The sequence below is a fragment of the Salmo salar genome, chromosome 04 (genome assembly GCF_965601325.2).
Source record: "Salmo salar chromosome 04, fSalSal1, whole genome shotgun sequence".
Classification (NCBI taxonomy): Eukaryota; Metazoa; Chordata; class Actinopteri; order Salmoniformes; family Salmonidae; genus Salmo; species Salmo salar.
The window spans coordinates 33,408,295-33,428,911 of NC_138294.1; the positions used below are offsets into that span (position 1 = coordinate 33,408,295).

A 20,617-nucleotide genomic window follows, 5' to 3' on the forward strand; every position below is an offset into this window, starting at 1 on the left:
CTCTTATCGCCACGGCGATTGAGTCAATGCACGGGGCGCGCTTCTTCACTAAACTAGATCTCAGGAGTGCTTACAACCTGGTGCGTATCCGGGAGGGAGACGAGTGGAAGACGGCGTTCAGTACGACCTCAGGGCATTATGAGTAACTCGTCATGCCATACAGGTTGATGAATGCTCCACCAGTCTTCCAAGCCTTTGTAGACAAGATTTTCAGGGACCTGCACGGGCAGGGTGTAGTGGTGTATATTGATGACATTCTGATATACTCCGCTACACGTGCCGAGCATGTGTCCCTGGTGCGCAGGGTGCTTGTTCGACTGTTGGAGCATGACCTGTACATCAAGGCTGAGAAATGCCTGTTCTTCCAGCAGTCCGTCTCCTTCCTATGGTACCGCATTTCCACCTCGGGGGTGGAGATGGAGAGTGACCACATTTCCTCCCTCTGCCCGGTCTTCCTACGGCCCTACAGACAGCGGACGCCTTGTTTTACGCACGTCTTCCGGGCACTACGGGGTGCCTGAGGATATAGTGTCTGATCGAGGTCCCCAGTTCACTTCGAGGGTCTGGAAGACGTTCATGGAAGGTCTGGGGGTCTCGATCAGCCTTACCTCGGGGTTTCATCCCGAGAGTAATGGGCAGGTGGAGAGCGTGAACCAGGATGTGGGCAGGTTTCTGCGGTTGTATTGCCAGGATCGGCCGGGGAGTGGGCAGCGTTCGTGCCCTGGGCCGAGATGGCTCAGAACTCGCTCCACCACTCCTCCACTAACCTCTCCCCCTTCCAGTGCGTACTGGGGTACCAGCCGGTTCTGGCGTCTTGGCATCAGAGTCAGACCGAGGCTCCTGCGGTGGACGACTGGTTCAGGCGCGCGGAGGAGACATAGGACTCCGCCCATGTTCACCTCCAGCGGGCCGTGCTGCGTCTTCTAGCCATCATCGATCCACTTTTAATTTTCCATTTGTTTTGCCTTGTTTTTCCTCACACCTGGTTTCAATTCCCTCAATTACTTGTTGTGTATTTAACCCTCTGTTCCCCCCATGTCTTTGTGTGGGATTGTTTATTGTAGTGCTTGTGCACATTCCCCGTGATTGCACGACGGGTTATTTTTGTGCTCATTTATCTTGTTGTTCTGGATGCCGTTGGTTTTGCTTAATAAATGTCCGGTTATTACCCAGTTCTGCTCTCCTGCGCCGAACTTCTCTGCCGCCAATTACGCACCCCGCTACACTTATCAAGAGAACATTCCAGACACTGATCTGGCGGACTCACTAAACACAAATGCTTCATTAGTGTGGAGTCTTGGAGTGTACTCCTGGTTATTCTTAAATAAATAAATAAACAAGAAAAATGCCAACTGGTTTGCTTGGGCTCCCGAGTGGCGCAGCGGTCTAAGGCACTGCATCTCAGTGCTAGAGGCGTCACTACAGACACCCTGGTTTGAATCCAGGCTGTATCACAACTGGCCGTGATTGGGAGTCCCATAGGGCGGCGCACAATTGGCCCAGTGTCGTCCGGATTTGGCCGGTATAGGCCGTCATTGTAAATAAGAATTTGTTCTTAACTGACTTGCCTAGTTAAATAAAGGTTCAGTTTAAAAATGTACTTTTACCTTTGATACTTAAGTATATTTTAGCAATTACATTTACTTTTGATACTTAAGTATATTTAAAACCAAATACTTTTAGACTTTTACTGAAGTAGTATTTTAGTGGGTGACTTTTACTTTTGCTTGACAAATATTCAATGAAGATATTTTTACTTTTACTCAAGTATGACAATTGGGTACTTTTTCCACAACTGCACAATGATCATGTAAATACCGCAGAATGTTGACACAGCATCAACAAGAAGAATTAGTAGGGACACCTAATAAAGAACATAAAACTATTTTATTTACAGGATCACTTTCCATTGACAATGACAAAGTCCATGTTGTGACGAAAGTCAACCAAAACTCCACCAATTGGTCATAAATAACTAACACAAAACTGTTCACAATGCACAGAATTGAATGTATTGATTTATGATTACACGTCTTAAATTGGAAGGGCCTGTGCTACTGTTATCACTGTGAAAAACTGCAAGTTATACATATGCCGCTTGTAAATGTACATGTAACTCATAACCACATAAAACACTTTTCAATCTGAGCAAACAGGATTTTCCAAGTGTATGTTTCTTACATTACAATAAAGTATTTTAAATTCCATATTTTTGGTTGTGTAGATGTAAACATGCATGATAAGACCATAGACAGACCCTTGACATTAAGCTAAGACAGAATTTTGTACATTGATAGCAGAACAATACTGTTTAGTACAGGCTGGGTTCACATACCTAGATTAAGCCTATTCAAAGCAAATTTTGAGGCCATTAATAAACTTAATCTGGGTACATGAAACTGGCCCATAAAAACAAACTTTAGAAGAGGTTATGCAGAAATACTTTATACCACATGCATAAGCATCACATTACAACTTTAGAAGCACTACATGAACATTCATAATATCTTATGCCAATGTTAAGTCACTACACAGCATTGGTCAACTGGGAGTTTGTTGCATACTGTATGCTGCCATTAGCACTGTAAAGGTGTTATGACTGATTACTCTGTGGTATATCCTTATTCAGGGTCCTTTACAATGAAGTGTTATCAAATCAGTTCATCTGGACAACTGCAAAGCAAAAAGACCTACCATTTGATAGAGGCACCATTAGTTATACATTAAACCGAAAACATTGTCTTCAGTAACACAAATATACAAAGGGCGACTGACATCACAACATTTTTTTTTGTTGTTGCTGTATTTTGTTTCTTGTTGTATCAAACCATATCTTAATGAATACCAACACTGTATCAACACAATTGGCTATCGATGAAAAGCTTGATTTGCCATTGAATGATAAATACTGTAGCTAAAACACATCATGACAACACGTAATGAAATACACGACGCAAATATAGTATTTCTTTACATTCTTGAATCATAACGTCTCCAAAGTTTCTTTACATTCTTTCATAAAGGCTTAGAACATTCTATTGGCATTCTCCAACAACACTACACCAGACATACCTCATTAGAAATATGTCAGAATGTTGACGTTATAGGACATTAGGACAACCTGTCCCTAATCATAGACAATACGTCTTTACAATGACATAAGAGCAATAAGTGACACACAAGTAACACATCAGATTAGGTAAGTCATGTCATTGTAAGTGATATACAACTAATACGTAAGCTTAAGTGGCATATAACTACAATGGTTTAACGTCACTGTCTTTACATATTCTGGTAAGACCATGTTGACTTCATGTCTAGGGTAAAGACACATCGGAGGTATCCTCGCAGAGAAGATGAATGGCAATATTAAACTGAATCTAGTCTGATTTCACTGATGTGCATTTACATCACTATCAAATCGAATGGTCACGTTAGCTTATATCAAAACAAACGAATGAAAGTGCGTGTCATGATTTTTTTTTTTTTAGAAATGTCTTTGATCAAAGTTATAATACTCTTAATATCTTTTGATTAACCTGCTCACTGCCGTTACAACATCGTGCCAAATTCCTGCCTCTATATCACCATAGAATTTTCTATGATGACTCCAATCCTCACATTTTATTGCATAAATGCACTGCTTTAAAATTAGGTATCATGCTCAAGTGTTAAACTAAAGAACTACATTCCATCACTTGTGATGCAACCTGTCACAGCGATGCAACCGCACTGATATTTGATAACGCTATTGAATGTGACTTGCTGTGCGTACAGTTTGTTACCTTACTACCGGCAGTTTTTTTTCTTCATCCACACAGCTGTTATTTTCATGTTATCTTTAAGTCAAGCTGAGGGCCACAGGTGGGTAGTCTGTCATCTGGAAAAAAACCATTACATTTCAATTCAAACTGTGACAAAATACAACACTTCACCGGCTACAAGGGCCTTGGGGGGCCAAGGTAAGACTAGTGCATCAGGCTTTGAATTATCTTTTCCCCCTGAGGGAGTTGGCAGGAGACCCCCTAGAGACCCCCTATCAGACAGCCGTGGAACCTGAGCTATGGCATGTAATGTCTTTATACTGCGCTGGGCTGTTGGGTATAACACGGCTCGTTGGTCAGGGGAAGAAATACCCTAAACCAAATGTGGTTGTTCTCTTTGAGTGTCGAGCCAAACAAGACAAAGGCTGAAGAGAAGCCTGGTGCTAGTGCCAGCACTTGATTTAAACCCAGAAGGATTACACACACACACAAATGCACATATACACACACATATATAGTACATGCACACATGCACGCAAGCACACACACACACACAGGGGAGAAATACCACCCCTCTAATTGATGGCCCAAGGGTTTACCTGACATCTTGACTCTAAACACTGTGGTCATATATAACCACTGTACTGTGGACGCACGCACACACACACACACACACACACACACACACACACACACACACACTGTGATCATGAAAACTCTGCTCCGTGGGCGCACACACGCACAAGCACACACACACACATAAACACTGTGATCGTATAAAAATCTCATTGTGGCCATTTCTTTCAAAGCTACAGTGCTGTATGTAAGTACAATGCAGGAGGTGATGCACTTCTCAATGGGAATATGAAGGCAAAATAAAAGTAGGTGGGCAGCTAAAAAAAAAAGGGCAACTGTCATCTGCTATTTTTCTTCCATTCCACATCAGTTTTCCCTGCACTTGTTTTCTTATTTGAAAGCGTGTATCAACCACAAAGCTACCCATAGAAAACTAGAAAAATATGGACACTGCTTTAAAACATTAGCAGTAACAAATAGGCATCTATTCATGCTGTTCTAAGCATTCGGATTCAGATCAATGACGCCGCTTTAGATAAACAATTAGCTAGTTATTTATGTGCACATCTGTGTAATCGTTAGTTTGCTTTGTTGCCAATGGTGACCTAATGTTGACCATGTAGGACTATGGAGGAAAAACAATGTGCATACACACTAACACCTAACACGCACACACACAAACGTGCACTCTCACACGCACTGACACACAAGGACATGCACTTGCACACGCACACACAAGGGACTATGGGAAAAAAGTTGAGGGACCATTAGGTAATCAAACCAGATTCACTGCAGCGATGGCAGGCTATCAAAACTCAATTAACAAAGATATTTCTTACTGGCGAGTTTAATCAACAGTGTTTTCCATTGGAAATCACTAAGTGGCTAGAGAGGTTACAACTGGGGCATAATGGAGGGATAGACGGATACTTTGTCATTCTATACATGATGTAACTACATGACATAAGACTTGACATGTACAATCTGTGCAGTGCTTACGAAGACCATACGTATGCCACATGAAGCCTTTATAAGTTGTCGTTTGTTTAAACTGGGACCAGTCATTCTATACATTACGTAAGACTTCAGCTAAAAGCCACTGCCACAAATGGTAACTATGGACACACTACCTAAAGATATCGGTTGCTCCAGAAAATGTTCTCTCTCTAGTATCGAGCACGCCTATATCTAAAACACAGGTCAATCAAATGTGCTGATGTTAGAGCGTCACATGATGATCTGGCGCACGGTAGTCTAGCCTATACAGTTTACAATAGCATGACCCAGAAAGTAACACGGAAAGCCCAGTGTTCCAATCATAGCTCCGTAAGCAAAAGATCAAAGGAGGGAATGTTTAGGTGTACTCCGATGTGTCTGTATATATTTAAGGGGCCCCTCCATGACATGTTAAATCTCCCACAGTGCTGAGTGTGTGTGTGTGTGTGTGTGTGTGTGTGTGTGTGTGTGATGAGAAAGGATCATTCAGCTCAATGAGGACCGTGCATACAGAAGAACCGTCGTCAGCGAGGCATGTATTCTGCCTGTTTCCCCCCAGCACGTCATTGTAAATGGAGTACTGGCCAACATTATTGCGTAAACAATACATTGATGACGTAGCATGCTGTCGCTGTTGTAGCTCTTCACATGAACTCTGTACATTGTTTCAAATGTATACAGTATTTCATCATATAAAATATGTTATATACAGTGAGCTCCAAAAGTATTGGGACAGTGACAAATTTTTTGTTGTTTTGGCTGTGTACGCCAGCACTTTGGATTTGAAATGATACAATAACTACGCCGTTAAAATGCAGTCTGTCAGCTTTAATTTGGGGGTATTTTCATCTATATCAGGTGAATCGTTTAGAAATTACAGCACTTCTTGTACAGTACATACTCCTCCCATTTTAGGGGACCAAAAGCATTGGGACAAATTCACTTATATGTGTGTTAAAGCAGTCACAAGTTTAGTATTTGTAGTGCTGAGCAATTAACCGAAATGTAGATTATTTTTCGGTTTCTAAAACCACTAATTGACCAAAGTCAGTTCAATTATTTGAATTCCATTTATTTCTGAGGTTTTCTGTGAGCTCAATGTGCACATTGCACAGTTTCTCTAGAGATAAATCAGATCCAGCCTGAACTGTGCAATATAGTAGGGAGTTGTAGTTTCCAACATGCCAATATTCTATATAGTTTAGCGCATAAAGTGGTAATTAACTACATTGACCATAAGCCATTGCTCATCTACTTGTCCGCTCTGTGTTTCTTTTCCGCCTGCTACTGAAGACAGAGAAGAATGTGCAATCATGAGGGGATATAGAGAGTAGCTGTTGCTTCGGAGGTATCTACCTGAAAATAGATGATCTAAGTGATTGATAGTTGGTATTCAGCAGTCATAAAAGTATGCCTAATTTACTTTGAAGAACTACAAAATAGTGATTTTGTTAGACAGCATAGGCAGCAGCTCTATAGAGATGAGACTGTTTTGGTTGTGTTTTGGTGGTGTTTCAGATTGTTTTGTGCCGAATGTAATGTATTGTGTCCTTTTATCGTCAATAAGAATACATTTCTAAACACTTCTACATGAATGTGGATGCTACCATGATTATGAATAATCCTGAATGAATCGTGAATAACGATGAGTGAGAATGTTAGAGACGCACAAATATCATACCCCAAGACATGCTAGCCTCTCACCATTACAATAACAGGGGAGGTTAGCATTTTTGAGGTGTATGGTATTTGTGCATAATCAAACAGTACTGTAATTTCTAAACGGTTCACCCGATATGGATGGAAATACCCTCAAATTAAAGCTGACAGTCTGCACTTCAGTATGCTATATGAAGCCTTTCTAAGTTGTAGTTTGTTTAAACTGGGACCAGTCATTCTATACATGACATAAGACTACAGCTAAAACCCACTGCTACAAATGGTAACTATGGACACACTACCTAAAGATATCGGTTGCTCCAGAAAATGTTTTCTCTCTGGTATCTACTGTAGCAGAGAGAATCTAAAAGTGTGGTAATGTCTAAACGGTTCACTAGATATGGATGAAAATACCTTCCAATTAAAGCTGACAGTCTGCACATTAACCTCATATCATTTCAAATCCAAAGTGTTGGTGTACAGAGCCAAAACAACAAACACATTTTCACTGTCCCAATACTTTTGGAGCTGAGTGTAGAAAACATCAAGAACACCTTCCTAATATTGAATTGCCTCAATTCATCGGGGCATGGAATCTAGAGGTCTCAAGGTGTCGAACGCATTCTACAGGGATGGTGGCCCATGTTGACTCCAATGCTTCCCACAGTTGTGTCAAGTTGGCTGGATGTCCTTTGGGCGGTGGACCATTCTTGATACAAACGGGAAACGTTGAGTGTGAAAAACCCAGCAAAATCCTTTAACCTTTCTCCTCCCCTTCATCTACACTGATTGAAGTGGATCAATAAGGGATCATATCTTTCACCTGGATTCATCTGGTCAGTCTATGTCATGGAAAGAGCAGGTATTCATAATGTTTTAAACACTCAGTAGCCATTGCATTCAGGATGTTACTGGGACAGGCATTTTTTGTACATCTTTTTTTCTTATGCATGTTTTTATATACAGTACACTTCAGTGATTTTCATAGTATTACAGACCGTACAACAATATACTATCTGATGGTTATATTTGACAATTAATTCCTGCTTCTCATCTAAAATGTGTTTTCAGCGATATTCTCTGAACTCTTTGAAAAGTGTGTGTTTGCATGTGTGTATTGATAGGGACAGCATGTATGTATGTTTGCAATGTCTACCTGTCTTTGCATGTACTGTACACAGTATATGTTACCACTCTATACATGCTTGCATGTGTGAACACATGCCTGTGTGTTTGATCATGCCTGACAGTGTGTCTGCATCCAGCATGCCCTCCTTTAGGAGAAGTCCTCAGCCTCAGCATTGGGGGCGCAGCCTGCCTTAGCCTTGGCCCCGTTCCCATTGCAACCAAGCCCGTTTTCCACTCTCTGGTTGACGTAGCTCTTCTTCCTGGCTTGGTTCTGGTTGTTTGTTCCGTCTACAGGGTCATACACCACTACCACGGAGGTATCCATGCGGGACAGGGTGTACATGCTGCTCTGGCGGGCCGGGTGGAGGCGGGTGGCCCTCAGCTCCAGCTCATCATAGCTGGACACCTGGACGAAGGGGCACCAGCGGAACGCCCGCTTGAAGCCAGCCCGGAACCTGGGCGAATAGAGAGGGGGGGGGGGGGGGTGAATGAAATGTGATTTTGCGAACCGGGTAGTGTTCAAGGCCACGCTGTTTGTAAAATGTTTTCCAACAGAAAAGGAAATTCTGTGTTCTTATTGGACGAGTTCAAGTAGCACAGCACCTGTGTCACTACGTTTCAAAACGTTTTCTACCTACTGAACACAATCCAGGTTTCACATGATGATCTGATTTTCATAAGGCGGCAGTAATCAAATGACATACCAATGTGTACAGTGCAGTGAGGTTGAAGAGAGAGTTGTATAATGACATAAAACATCAACCGAAAGCACACAGCAACAAAGAAACAATTAAACAGGAAACTAAACCTAATCGACTGCAACATACACAGCTCTGTGTTCTCCATCAATTTAAAGTCAGCTAATGACCCAGATAATAAACAACAAAATACAGTACTTAAATAAATACATTAAATAAAACATTTATCATTTAGAGTCCTGTCCAGGGGTATACTTCAAACTCCCAAACTCTACCGAAACTGGAGATTTTGGCTCGGACAAGGCTTACTTATAATAGCCAAGAAAGATTTAATATTGTTGTTTTTATATATTCACATCATGAAGGGGGCAAAGCAACAACATACCACACTGCACATCCTTCCTGAATAGCCTGATTGTGTTGATGGTAAGAGTGCTATGTGCTTTAGATAATTGCCTGTGTGTGCCTAAGTGCACTGGGGAGCTTCATTCACAAGCAAGCATTCATCAACACTCAGAGTCTGGATTCAGAGCACTGAAGCTTCTTCAAGGAGGTCTTGCTCTGTGTTCAATATGGTTATGAGATTTCCGAGGCCGGGCAAAGGACAGACTAAGGCATAGAGCTTGTCTAGATGGATATACAATTCCCATGCTCTTTTCGTGCCATTAGGATTAATTGACCATGGAAATACAGCTACATTACGTATGTGTAGGTTTGTGCGAGTGTTTGTGTGTGTGTACACGAGGTGACACTGAGAGGGTCTTATATGACTACACCTGACGTCATACCTCCATGTTCTGTACCTGCATTGTTCCTGAAAGAATGAGTCACACAGGTACCGAACTACCCACCTAAGCACTGAGTGGCTTAAAGAACATGTTCAGAAAGCATGCAATGGTAACCAATTTAAATTATGCTTTGATTTCCAGGTCTCTTCAGCATTTCTCAGTGATGTCCTTGAAGTAGCTTTACTTCCAAGCCTCAGTCCTAAAATACCTAATATGTTTTTAGTTTTTTTTGCATTTTCAAGAGGGCATGAACATCACAAAAGGATCTGTTATCAGGGTTGCCATTGCCTGGACCTTTGTTGAAGCACATCTCTCGTGTGCTCTGTTCAGAGGATTACAGGATATTCAAATAGGAGATTCTTGTCACGTCCTGACCCTTGTAAGATGTCATTTTCTATAGTAAAGTAGGTCAGGGTGTGACAGGGGGTGTTTTGAGTGGTTTTCTATGTTTAAGTTCTAGTTTTTCTATTTCTATGTTGTTGTTTTTTGGGTTGATCTCGAATTGGAGGCAGCTGGTACTCGTTGCCTCTAATTGGAGATCATATTTAAGTTGGGGGTTTTTCTATTGTGTTTGTGGGTAGTTGTTCTCCGTTTAGTTGTATGTTGCCTGACAGAACTGTTTGCTGTCATTTTGTGTCTTTGTAAAGTGTTTCGTTTTTCATGAAAGAATAATCACGAGCACTCAACACGCCGCGCCTTGGTCCCCTCTATACGACGCCCGTTACAATTGTAATGCACCTTAGTTGCTTTTCAAGGATTGTTATGAACCTATGCAGATGCAGGCCAACAGCATAAATATACTTTCCCCGCCCTTTTCAACCATCGACCATGAAAATATAGCTACGTGTGTGTATGTGCCTCCGCCCTTGAATGCTCCCATTTCTGCTTGCCTAGCTGTCTCCCTGTGTGCACATGTGTGTATTCTCCTTACCTGCTGTTCAGGCAGCAGTAGATGATGGGATTGTACATGGTGGAGCTCATGGCCAGCCACATCACTGACAGGTACACCTGCTGGATGGACTTCCACCTCATCAGAGCCTTGTTGAGGCCCGTCACGATGAAGTAGACGTGGTACGGCAGCCAGCAGAGGGCAAAGGTCACCACCACAATGATCATCATCTTGACCACCTGGAGGTGAGGGAGGGAGGCGGGGGGGGGGGTAACATTAGTTCAATTCTCGTTCAACCCTGTGAGGCGAGCTGTCTGGACACTGTGTGGCGTCTGCTGATAAAGAGGCAAATTCTCCTGCCACTTGATCAGCCAGACAACTGAAGCTAATTAGGTTGTGAAGTGCGCTCTGCAGTTATTATTCAAGGGAGAGCAAAGAGAGCGGTCTCTCCTTCCTTTGGAGAAGATAAATTAAGCTTTCACCTGTTTCCTTCTTCCAAATCACCTCGCTGCATTGGCTTTAATGAGTGTGGTGTGTGTGTGTGTGTGTGTGTGTGTGTGTGTGTGTGTGTGTGTGTGTGTGTGTGCGCTTTAGTGAGCCTGGTAAGAGCTGTATGTGACGGTAAATGTATGTTACTGTAGATATACCGTGGCAATAAAAAGTATGTGAACCCTTTGGAAATACCAGAATTTCTGCATAAATTCATAATAAAATTTGATCTGATCTTCATCTAGGTCACAACAATAGACAAACACAGTCTGCTTAAACTAATAACACACATACAATTATACGTTGTCATGTCTTTACTGAACACACCGTCTAAACATTCCCAGTGCAGGGTGGGAAAAGTATGTGAACCCTTGGATATATTAACTGGTTGACCCTCCTTTGGCCTCAACCAAACATTTTCTGTAGTTCCGAATCAGACCTGCACAACGGTCAGGAGGAGTTTTGGACCATTCCTCTTTACGAAACTGTTTCAGTTCAGCAATATTCTTGGGGTGTCTGTTGTGAACTACTCTCGAGGTCATGCCACAGCATCTCAAATCGGGTTGAGGTCAGGACTCTGGGCCACTCCAGAAGGTGTATTTTCTTCTGTTGAAGCCATTCTGTTGTTGATTTACTTCTGTGTTTTGGGTCGTTGTGCTGTTGCATCACCCAACTTCTGTTGAGCTTCAATTGGCGGACAGATAGCCTGACATTGTCCTGCAAAATGTCTTGACAAACTTAGGAATTCATTGTTCCATCGGTAATAGCAAGCTATCCAGGCCCTAAGGCAGCAAAGCAGCCCCAAACCATGATGCTCCCTCCACCATACTTTACAGTTGGAATGAGGTTTTGATGTTGGTGTGCTGTGCCTTTTTTTCTCCACACATAGTGTTGTGTGTTCCTTCCAAACAACTCAACTGTAGTTTCATCTGTCCACAGAATATTTTGCCAGTAGCGCTGTAGAACATCCAGGTGCACTTTTGCAAACTTCAGACGTGCAGCAATGGTTTTTTTTGGAAGCAGTGGCTTCTTCCGTGGTGTCCTCCCATGAACACCATTCTTGTTTGATGTTTTACGTATTGTAGACTCGTCAACAGAAATGTTAGCATGTTCCAGAGATTTCTGTAAGGATTCTTCTTTACCTCATTGAGCATTCTGCTCTGTGCTCTTGCAGTCATCTTGCAGGACGGCCACTCCGAGGGAGAGTAGCAATAGTGCTGAACTTTCTCCATTTATAAACAATTTGTCTTATCGTGGACTGATGGACATCAAGGCTTTTAGAGATACTTTTGTAACCCTTTCCAGCTTTATGCAAGTCAACAATTCTTAATCTTAGGTCTTCTGAGATCTCTTTTGTTCGAGGCATGATTCACATCAGCCAATACTTCTTGTGAATAGCAAACTCAAATTTGTGTTTTTATAGGGCAAGTCAGCTCTAACCAACATCTCCAATCTCGTCTCATTGATTGGACTCCAGGTTAGCTGACTCCTGACTCCAATTCGATTTTTGGAGAAGTCATTAGCTTTGGGGTTCACATATACTTTTTCTAACCTACACCGAGAATGTTTCAATGATGTATTCAATATAGACAAGAAAAATACAATAATTTGTGTTATTAGTTCCAGCAGACTGTTTGTCTATTGTTGTGATTTAGATGAAGATCAAATCAAATTTGATGACCAATTTATGCAGAAGTCCAGGTAAATCCAAAGGGTTCACATACTTTTTCTTGACACTGTATATCAAAGTGATGGTTAGATATCAAAACGCCTTTCTTGCTTAAAAAAAACACTCCAGATCCAGGTCCTTTACTGAAAGATGAAGCAAAATACAAAAATAATAATAAGACCAATTTTAACACCACACACATTGGCCATTTAAACCTTTAGTTTCTCCCTGATGGGAAATTGTGACAAAAACACCGTTTCTGAAAGACACTACAGCACGTTTGAAATGGGAAGAAGTGAACTCCAGCTTTAAGTCTCTTATCACCAGCTGGTGGTATTCTGTAGTCTGCACCACAGTCCCAGAAGTATTTCAGAAACTGAAGACGTTTTTCAGGGTCGATCCTCTTCACAGTAAAGGGTGATCTTTGCTCTAGGTGGGCGTCAGATCCGACAGGCAGGAGAGAATAACAGAGCTCGTGTGTGTGTGTGTGTGTATATATGTGTGTCCATTGCGGAAAGACTGCTATTATGATTGCACATCTCTCTCTTCTCCTCAAAATGACCTGTGGCACCGAATATTAAAGAAACGGAAGCTGACCGTTCGGCCTACCGAGAGACTGGCAGGAAAGCTGAGAAAAGACTTCCGCTCCTTTTGTCTTCTTTGATCTTAGTTATCCTTTGAATCCCCGGGACATGGCTTCGCTTCTGAAGAGAGAGCTTGGATTTGTCCCAAATGTCACCATATTCCCTATATAGTGCACTACTGTTGACCGGAGCCCTATGGGTTAGGTTAAATAGGGAGCAATTTGGGATTAAGCCCTTAGCTTTGTGTAGGTAGACTGCACAATGGTGTGGGTGCTAGATGGTGGTAAGAGTTGTTATCGCAAAAGCAAATATGGTCACGTCCAAGGTTGAACGGACTTATTCAAAAACGGAATAACAGCAAGGAAAATCTACACCTAAAGACTTACTAGATCAGTGTTAATGCAAAATAGAAGGAATGTATGGTACAAAAGCAGCAATGTCACTGTCAAATTAAAAATAATACTGAAAACTGTTGAATATCAAAAGCATCTAGGTAGAAAGATTCCATTATTCTGGAAATATACCCATCTTCCCTGTCCTGTTGCATTGTGGATACAGGTAGCGTACACACGACACATGCACTCTCTCTCTTTCTCTCTGACAGCAACAAGTGGACGGTGGACGAGCATGGGAAAAAAGTCGGGCTGTCTTCTCACAGTGGGTGATTCAACAGAAGGGATTTTCATAAAAGCTCAGAGGCTCAGAAGAGCAAAGTTCAGAGCACGCCACACGACTGAGCCCAGACAGGCAGAGAGCAAAAGAGCAAAAAGAAGTAAAGGAAAACAACCTGGAGAGAAAACGAAAATAAAATGTTCCTCATCTCTATTTCTGGCAGCCAATATGGAGTGACAGAAAAGTTCACGGATGCCTGCGCAATAATTGAAACAAGGCAAGACAATTTTATATTTCTCATGTCCATGACGTGGAAAGTACTTGTTTTCTTTCTGTCCTTGATTGAGCTTGTGTGGCTTGATGTAGCCATTGGAACCAATGGCATAATTCCAAAAGTGCAAACCCTAACCTACTTGGCACTCTAGGCAATGCCCAATCAAGCTCTCAAAGTATTTCAGTGAAAACAAATGCTACATAAACCCAGGTCTGGCTGGCATAGTGACAGTATTGTACAAAAGGACAGTACATGGAATGTGTTGTTTTCAGTGTTTCTTGGGAGGCTAAGGAAGCCATACTAGCATACCTAGTAAAATGCCAGTCACTGCCTGTGGCTACATGAGGTTATATCCTATAATAACCAATAGAAACAATGATCAGGTAGTCATCATGTCACAGACAAACTTGGTGTACCAAATGGCACCCTATTCCCTTTAAAGTCAACTACTTCTGACCAGTTGAGGACAGCTGTAACGAGTGAGCTGAGGGAGTGAGTGTTTTAATAAATAAAAGTAACAATCCAAACAAGAAAACACAAACAATGCACAGCAATGACACAGAAACAATAACGCCTGTGGAAGGAACCAAAGGGAGTGACATATATAGGGAAGGTAATCAGGGAAGTGATGGGTCCAGGTGAGTCTGATGACGCGCTGGTGTGCGTAACGATGGTAACAGGTGTGCGCCATAACGAGCAGCCTGGTGACCTAGAGGCCGGAGAGGGAGCACACGTGACAACAGCAGATGATAAGTCAGGGTTTTTAAGTTTTAGTAAGATAAGCGGACAACTGCTATTTTCAATCACTTATCTCAGATTTTTCCAGGACAATCTGTATTTGTAATCTGAAAGAAATGTTTAAGAAATGTTACTCCTAGCAAATAACAGCAACACATGCCTTAAAGAAGCGTTTACACTTTAAATATCAGAAAATATAGATAAAAACAGACTAAATTATTTTCTCCTTTTCCATGTCAAGTAAATGAAGATAAAAATGGAGGGGTGGTTGTTCTCTGACAAGGAGAAAAGACATGTCCTTGCTTGAGGACACTTGTTGCTAAAATGAATGGACAGCTCAACAAAACAAAAGCCTGTGGGTGGGAGAAAACTAGAGAGGTCGCAGAATGTGTTAGTAACACTACTGCTGGCATGGTCAGCTAAGGCCATATGGATTCTGTTTTAGCATTAATTGGGAGGGGGGGGACGACGACTCAAGCGGTCACACAATGTGTTAGTAACACTACTGCTGGGCTGGTCAGCTAAGGCCATATGGATTCTGTCGGTCTGCGTTAAGTGGGTTGGTTCCCTGTTATTGATCTGTACGCCATGAAAATAAAGAGCTAGGGGATCTATTGACCACTAGGGAAAAGAGACACAGACACAGCAACAAACACATGCGAGCGCGCACACACACACACACATAAAAATGTTCACGCACGCAGACACACACATACACACACACACACACGAGAACGCATAAAAATGTTCACGCACGCAGACACACACACACACACACACACACACACACACAGCAGCTCAAAACTAAATGGAAAGGACAGTATAACCCCGAACCAGCTGAATGAACCAGCTGAATGAACCATCATTCATCCCAATGACTATCCTAGTAAAAAGCAAATGAACTGGCATCTCGCTCAACACTCGAGCACACACATTGAAGAGCAGGGGAGCTAGAGACAACAAAAAAAGCAAGAATAAATGCAACCTAAAAGTCTGCGGGGCTATCAAGAATGGATCAGGTATGCATTCATTCATAGGGAGAGCAGTGGGATGCATTTACTCATAAGTGTCACTCGCCGTAGGGTGGCAGGGAAGGAGCGATGTGTCCCGCAGAAAGAGTAACTGTCTGATTAGGTAGGTGATGAGGTGGGTTGATTACGCCCAATTTGCCACATTTTTGCCCTCCCCATTTACGCAATCTGAAGCAACCGCCTGCTGTCAGCAATCATTAGTGTTGGTGGTGACTCAGTTATCTGGACCGTATGACCCCTTGCAGGCAGGCAGGCAGGCACACACTCACACCCCATACAGGGTTTTGACAACCTGGTGGTTCTGTTTTTTCACCCTGCTAGACCTGGGTTCAAATAGTATGTGTTAACTTTCAAATAGAGCACTTCAGGTGCACTTGTTTGAGCCTTGTACAATGGAACCAATGGTGTAGTTCCAAACACCGCCCATCTCATGGCACTCCAACTATGATTCAACCAGTGTTTGCCCAGTGGGTTTCTTCTAATGGTCTCTATTGATGCCTCCGGAACTCTGATGGAAATGTTCGGAAATAGTGTTTTCCACACAATCCTCTCTGAAGGAAGAGACTTTGTGATTTTAGGGTTCAATGATTGCGAGGTAAAACACAACACCAACCTCATCACTCTAAGCTGGGTAAGTTAAAGGGTGTTTTCAAACCTCAAAAGGAGTCTTCTGTTGAGATAAGCACTTTCCAGGCCATCTGTTTTGTAGAGTTTAGAAAACTCTTAAGAGAAGAATGTTCAATGCAGTCCATTTTCATGTTTTTCTTTCCTTCGCACAAAAGAGAACTAAGAGAATGGTTATTCAATTAAATTACGAAAATAAATGGCCAACTCTCATTCCCTGAGGCCTTCAATAGCAACTGACCAATTTTGTCTTTTTGTTTCAAAGGCTCATTTGTTCAAAGAACAAAAACTGTACTGAAAAATGCTCTTTCAAAAACATCAATGCAACTGATGTGAAAGACTGTACAGTACTTTCTGCTCTTTGAGTGACATTGTGACAGACATTTATGAATGTGACATGCTGATTACAGCTTCAAGACAATAGGAGACAAAAAAAGTTTAGAAAAATAAACTATGTCAACCAAATGTACTGTTTAATGTGGGATCAATTCATTTCTAAGACAAGTCCTGGTAAGGACATGAAATCCTTCAAAAGCCCAAAACAAATATAGTATATTTAATTCACCCTGGCTCAACCCAAAGAAGCTACAAATCCTTTGAATTCAGTCCTACAGAACACCTACTGATTTGAATATACATTCTACTCAAATAACCAGACAAAATATATTTACACACCCAGAAGCTACAATGAATAAACGGTCTATCCTTTCTTTTTATTCCTATTATTATCAATATTACCATATTATGCCCTCAAGACCTCACATTTCATAATAACCACTTGGAAGCAGATAGAAAACGAACATCAGTTGATTTAAACTAACACCGGGGGAGAAACCTTGTGTTATAAATACTGAATGTTAATGATCATTTAAATTTGGATAATGGATATTGAATTATTCAGTAAGAGAGCTGAACGGTCTTGGGGCATGTCGTCCCACGACATAAGATTGATATTGCATGGTAATGTCGGTAAGTGACAACAATAAGTTAGACTAGAGGAAAACCAGAGGATGTAACGCTACTAACAATGATGAGATAGATAAATAGTGAGAGAAAAAGAGATACAGAAAAAGCATTTTAAAGTTTTGTGGTAGAAGCATTGTGTTATGGGTATGCTTGTCACCAGCAAAGTGAGTTTCAGGATCAAAAGAAAAATGAAAGGAGCAAAGCCTAGGTAAAAAAGGTAGAGGAAACCCTGCCTCAGTTTTCTGAATACCTAACCCTGGGATAGTTTGATTTTTCAGCGGAACAATTACATACATTTAATGCCAAAGGCTTTCCAAGAGGTGTTGAGTGTTCCTAAATGATCCAGCCTCAGTCTGCCTAAAAATCTGAGACAAGGCTAGAATATTGCTGTCCGACAATGGTTCCCAACCAAATATACTGAGCAATGTTGACAAAAACAATGGATAGATGTTGTCCTAAGAGTTGTTCCAAGTTGATAGAAAGGCAGCAACATGTGTGAAGACTATGCAACTGATGTGTAGACTTTCGCTGGACACATTATATAGGGAATAGGGTGCCATTTGGAATGCAGGAAACCGTCAGACTGGGAGGATTACACCTGCTGCTCCTGCCCTCCTATCTGCCCAGCTCAGAAGGAGCCCGTGTATCACGTGTGTGTACCATGGGGATTACCAAACAGTCTTATTGGATTTTTTAAAAGGTAAAAATCCAGGTCTCCCCAGGTAATCCATCTATCCACCACCCACACATCAACAGCAAAATGCATCCAACTGCTTTCAAATTCTGCTTCGCTGCCAGACACTCTGAATCGATGATTCTTCGAGCGACTCCACTCTTTACCCAGATGGAATAATGGATTCGCAGGTGTCATTACGAGGCATTTATCAAAAGCCTTATGTCATTTTTCCCAGAGATAGAGCTTTTGTGTACGCCACCAGGCAGGGACCAAATATGACCTGGACTACCAGGCCTGGTCTGCACAGTGGAGGTTCAAGCAACAAAAGGAGATGCAAGCCTCCTCCGACGTCATTTCAGTTGAATGGAGATGACGGGAGATAATAATGATGGGAATTATGGCTTTCATAGCTATTCAATGCTTCCTGACACACTTCCGACCTGACCTGTGCTCATGTTAACAATAACATGTCCATCTCACCTGGCTGAGAACGCGAGAAAGATCAATTGGGCTCATGGTGACCCGAGATTAGCATTTCATTCACTGTATATACTGTTCACCTTTCTCATGGCCTCGCGATAGCGATGGAATGCCCTTAAAATATACATCAGAAGAAATGATCTAACTTCAAAGCCTTTCAAACAAAGGCCCACAACAAAACGGTAGCCCAGCCAGTTGGCTTGCTATGTAACTGAGGGACGATAAACAAAAATATGACAGAGTGGGAGAGTCAAAAGATGTCCATTCAGGGACCCTATTGGAAGATCTTGAACTCTTGCGCCCATTATCTGTACCAATGCCTATTATATGTACCACTCCACTTCAATGGTAGAACACGAACAGCCTCTGGTGTCTGCTGAGGTAAAAGAAGTAGGCTTCCACTTTTAACAAAACATAACGGAGTATATCGCTTTTTCTCTGTTCTAATTATTGACAGCTGCTGCTAACTATTTAAAAATTAGAGGACATACTATGGAGAGAAATAGTAATGGCGTCTTTTTGAATGCACTAACTCCGCCATGGACAAAGCAAATGTGGAAATGAATGGTGATTTTGGACGTTATTTGGATAACAGCAAAAATAATTTAAGAATTTATGTACACTGAACAAAAATATAAATGCAACAATTTCAAAGATTTTACTGAGTTACAGTTCATAAGGAAATCAGTCAATTGAAATAAATAAATTAGGCCCTAATCTATGGATTTCACATGACTGGGAATACAGATATGCATCTATTGGTAACAGATACCTTTAAAAAAAAAGTAGGGGCGTGGATCAGTCAGTATCTGGTGTGACTACCATTTTCCTCATGCAGCGCGACGCATCTACTTTGCATAGAGTTGATCAGGCTGTTGATTGTGGCCTGTGGAATGTTGTCCCACTACTCTGATATGGCTGTGCGAAGTTGCTGGATATTGGCGGGAATTGGAACATGCTGTTGTACACGTCAATCCAGAGCATCCCAAAGCTGCTCAATGGGAGACATGTCTGGTGAGAATGCAGGCCATGGAAGAACTGGGACATTTTCAGCTTCTAGGAATTGTGTACAGATCCTTGCGACATGGGGCTGTGTATTATCATGCTGAAACATGCGGTCATGGTGGCGGATGAATGGCACAACAATGGGCCTCGGGATCTCGTCACAGTATCTCTGTGCATTCAAATTGACATCGATAAAATTAAATTGTTTTTGTTGTCCGTGGCTTATACCTGCCCATACCATAACCCCACCACCACAAGGAACTCTGTTCACAACATTGACATCAGCAAACTGCTCGCCCACACGATGCCATACTGCCTGCCTGGTCTGTCATCTGCCTGGTACAGTTGAAACCGGGATTCATCCATGAAGAGCACACATCTCCAGCATGCCAGTGGCCATCGAAGGTGAGCATTTGCCCACTGAAGTCGGCTATGACGACAAACTGCAGTCAGGTCAAGACCCTGGTGAATACGACGAGCACACAGATGAGCTTCCCAGTGATGGTTTCTGACAGTTTGTGCAGAAATTCTTCGGTTATGCAAACACACACTTTCATCAGCTGTCCGGGTGGCTGGTCTCAGACGATCCCACAGGTGAAGAAGCCAGATGTGGAGGACCTGAGCTGGCGTGGTTACACGTGTTCTGCGGTTGTGAAGTCGGTTGGACATACTGCCAAATTCTCTAAAACGACATTGGAGGCGGCTTACGGTAGAGAAATGAACATTTTATTGTCCCCAGCACAAGGTGCACCTGTGTAATGATCATGCTGTTTTATCAGCTTCTTCATATGCCAGACCTGTCAGGTGGATGGATTATCTTGGCAAATGAGAAATGTTCACTTACAGGGATATAAACTAATATATGCGCAACATTTGAGAAAAATAAGCTTTTTGTGCATATGAACAATTTCTGGGATCTTTTATTTCAGCTCATGAAGCATGGGACCATCACTTTACATGCTGTGTTTATA

General features: G+C 42.0%; 1 protein-coding gene across 1 annotated transcript in view; it reads right to left on the minus strand.

The window, feature by feature from the left end:
- Positions 1–1,868: 1,868 nt before the first annotated feature.
- Positions 1,869–20,617, minus strand: part of LOC106602710 (neuromedin-K receptor) — a 37,355-nt gene continuing 18,606 nt past the window's right edge. Inside the window, exons 4-5 of the mRNA XM_045716773.2 lie at positions 10,541–10,737; positions 1,869–8,578 (exon numbers count right to left, since the gene is read on the minus strand). Coding sequence (XP_045572729.1) covers positions 8,272–8,578; positions 10,541–10,737 — 504 coding nt within the window. The 3' untranslated portion in view covers positions 1,869–8,271. The remainder of the gene's footprint in view (positions 8,579–10,540; positions 10,738–20,617) is intronic.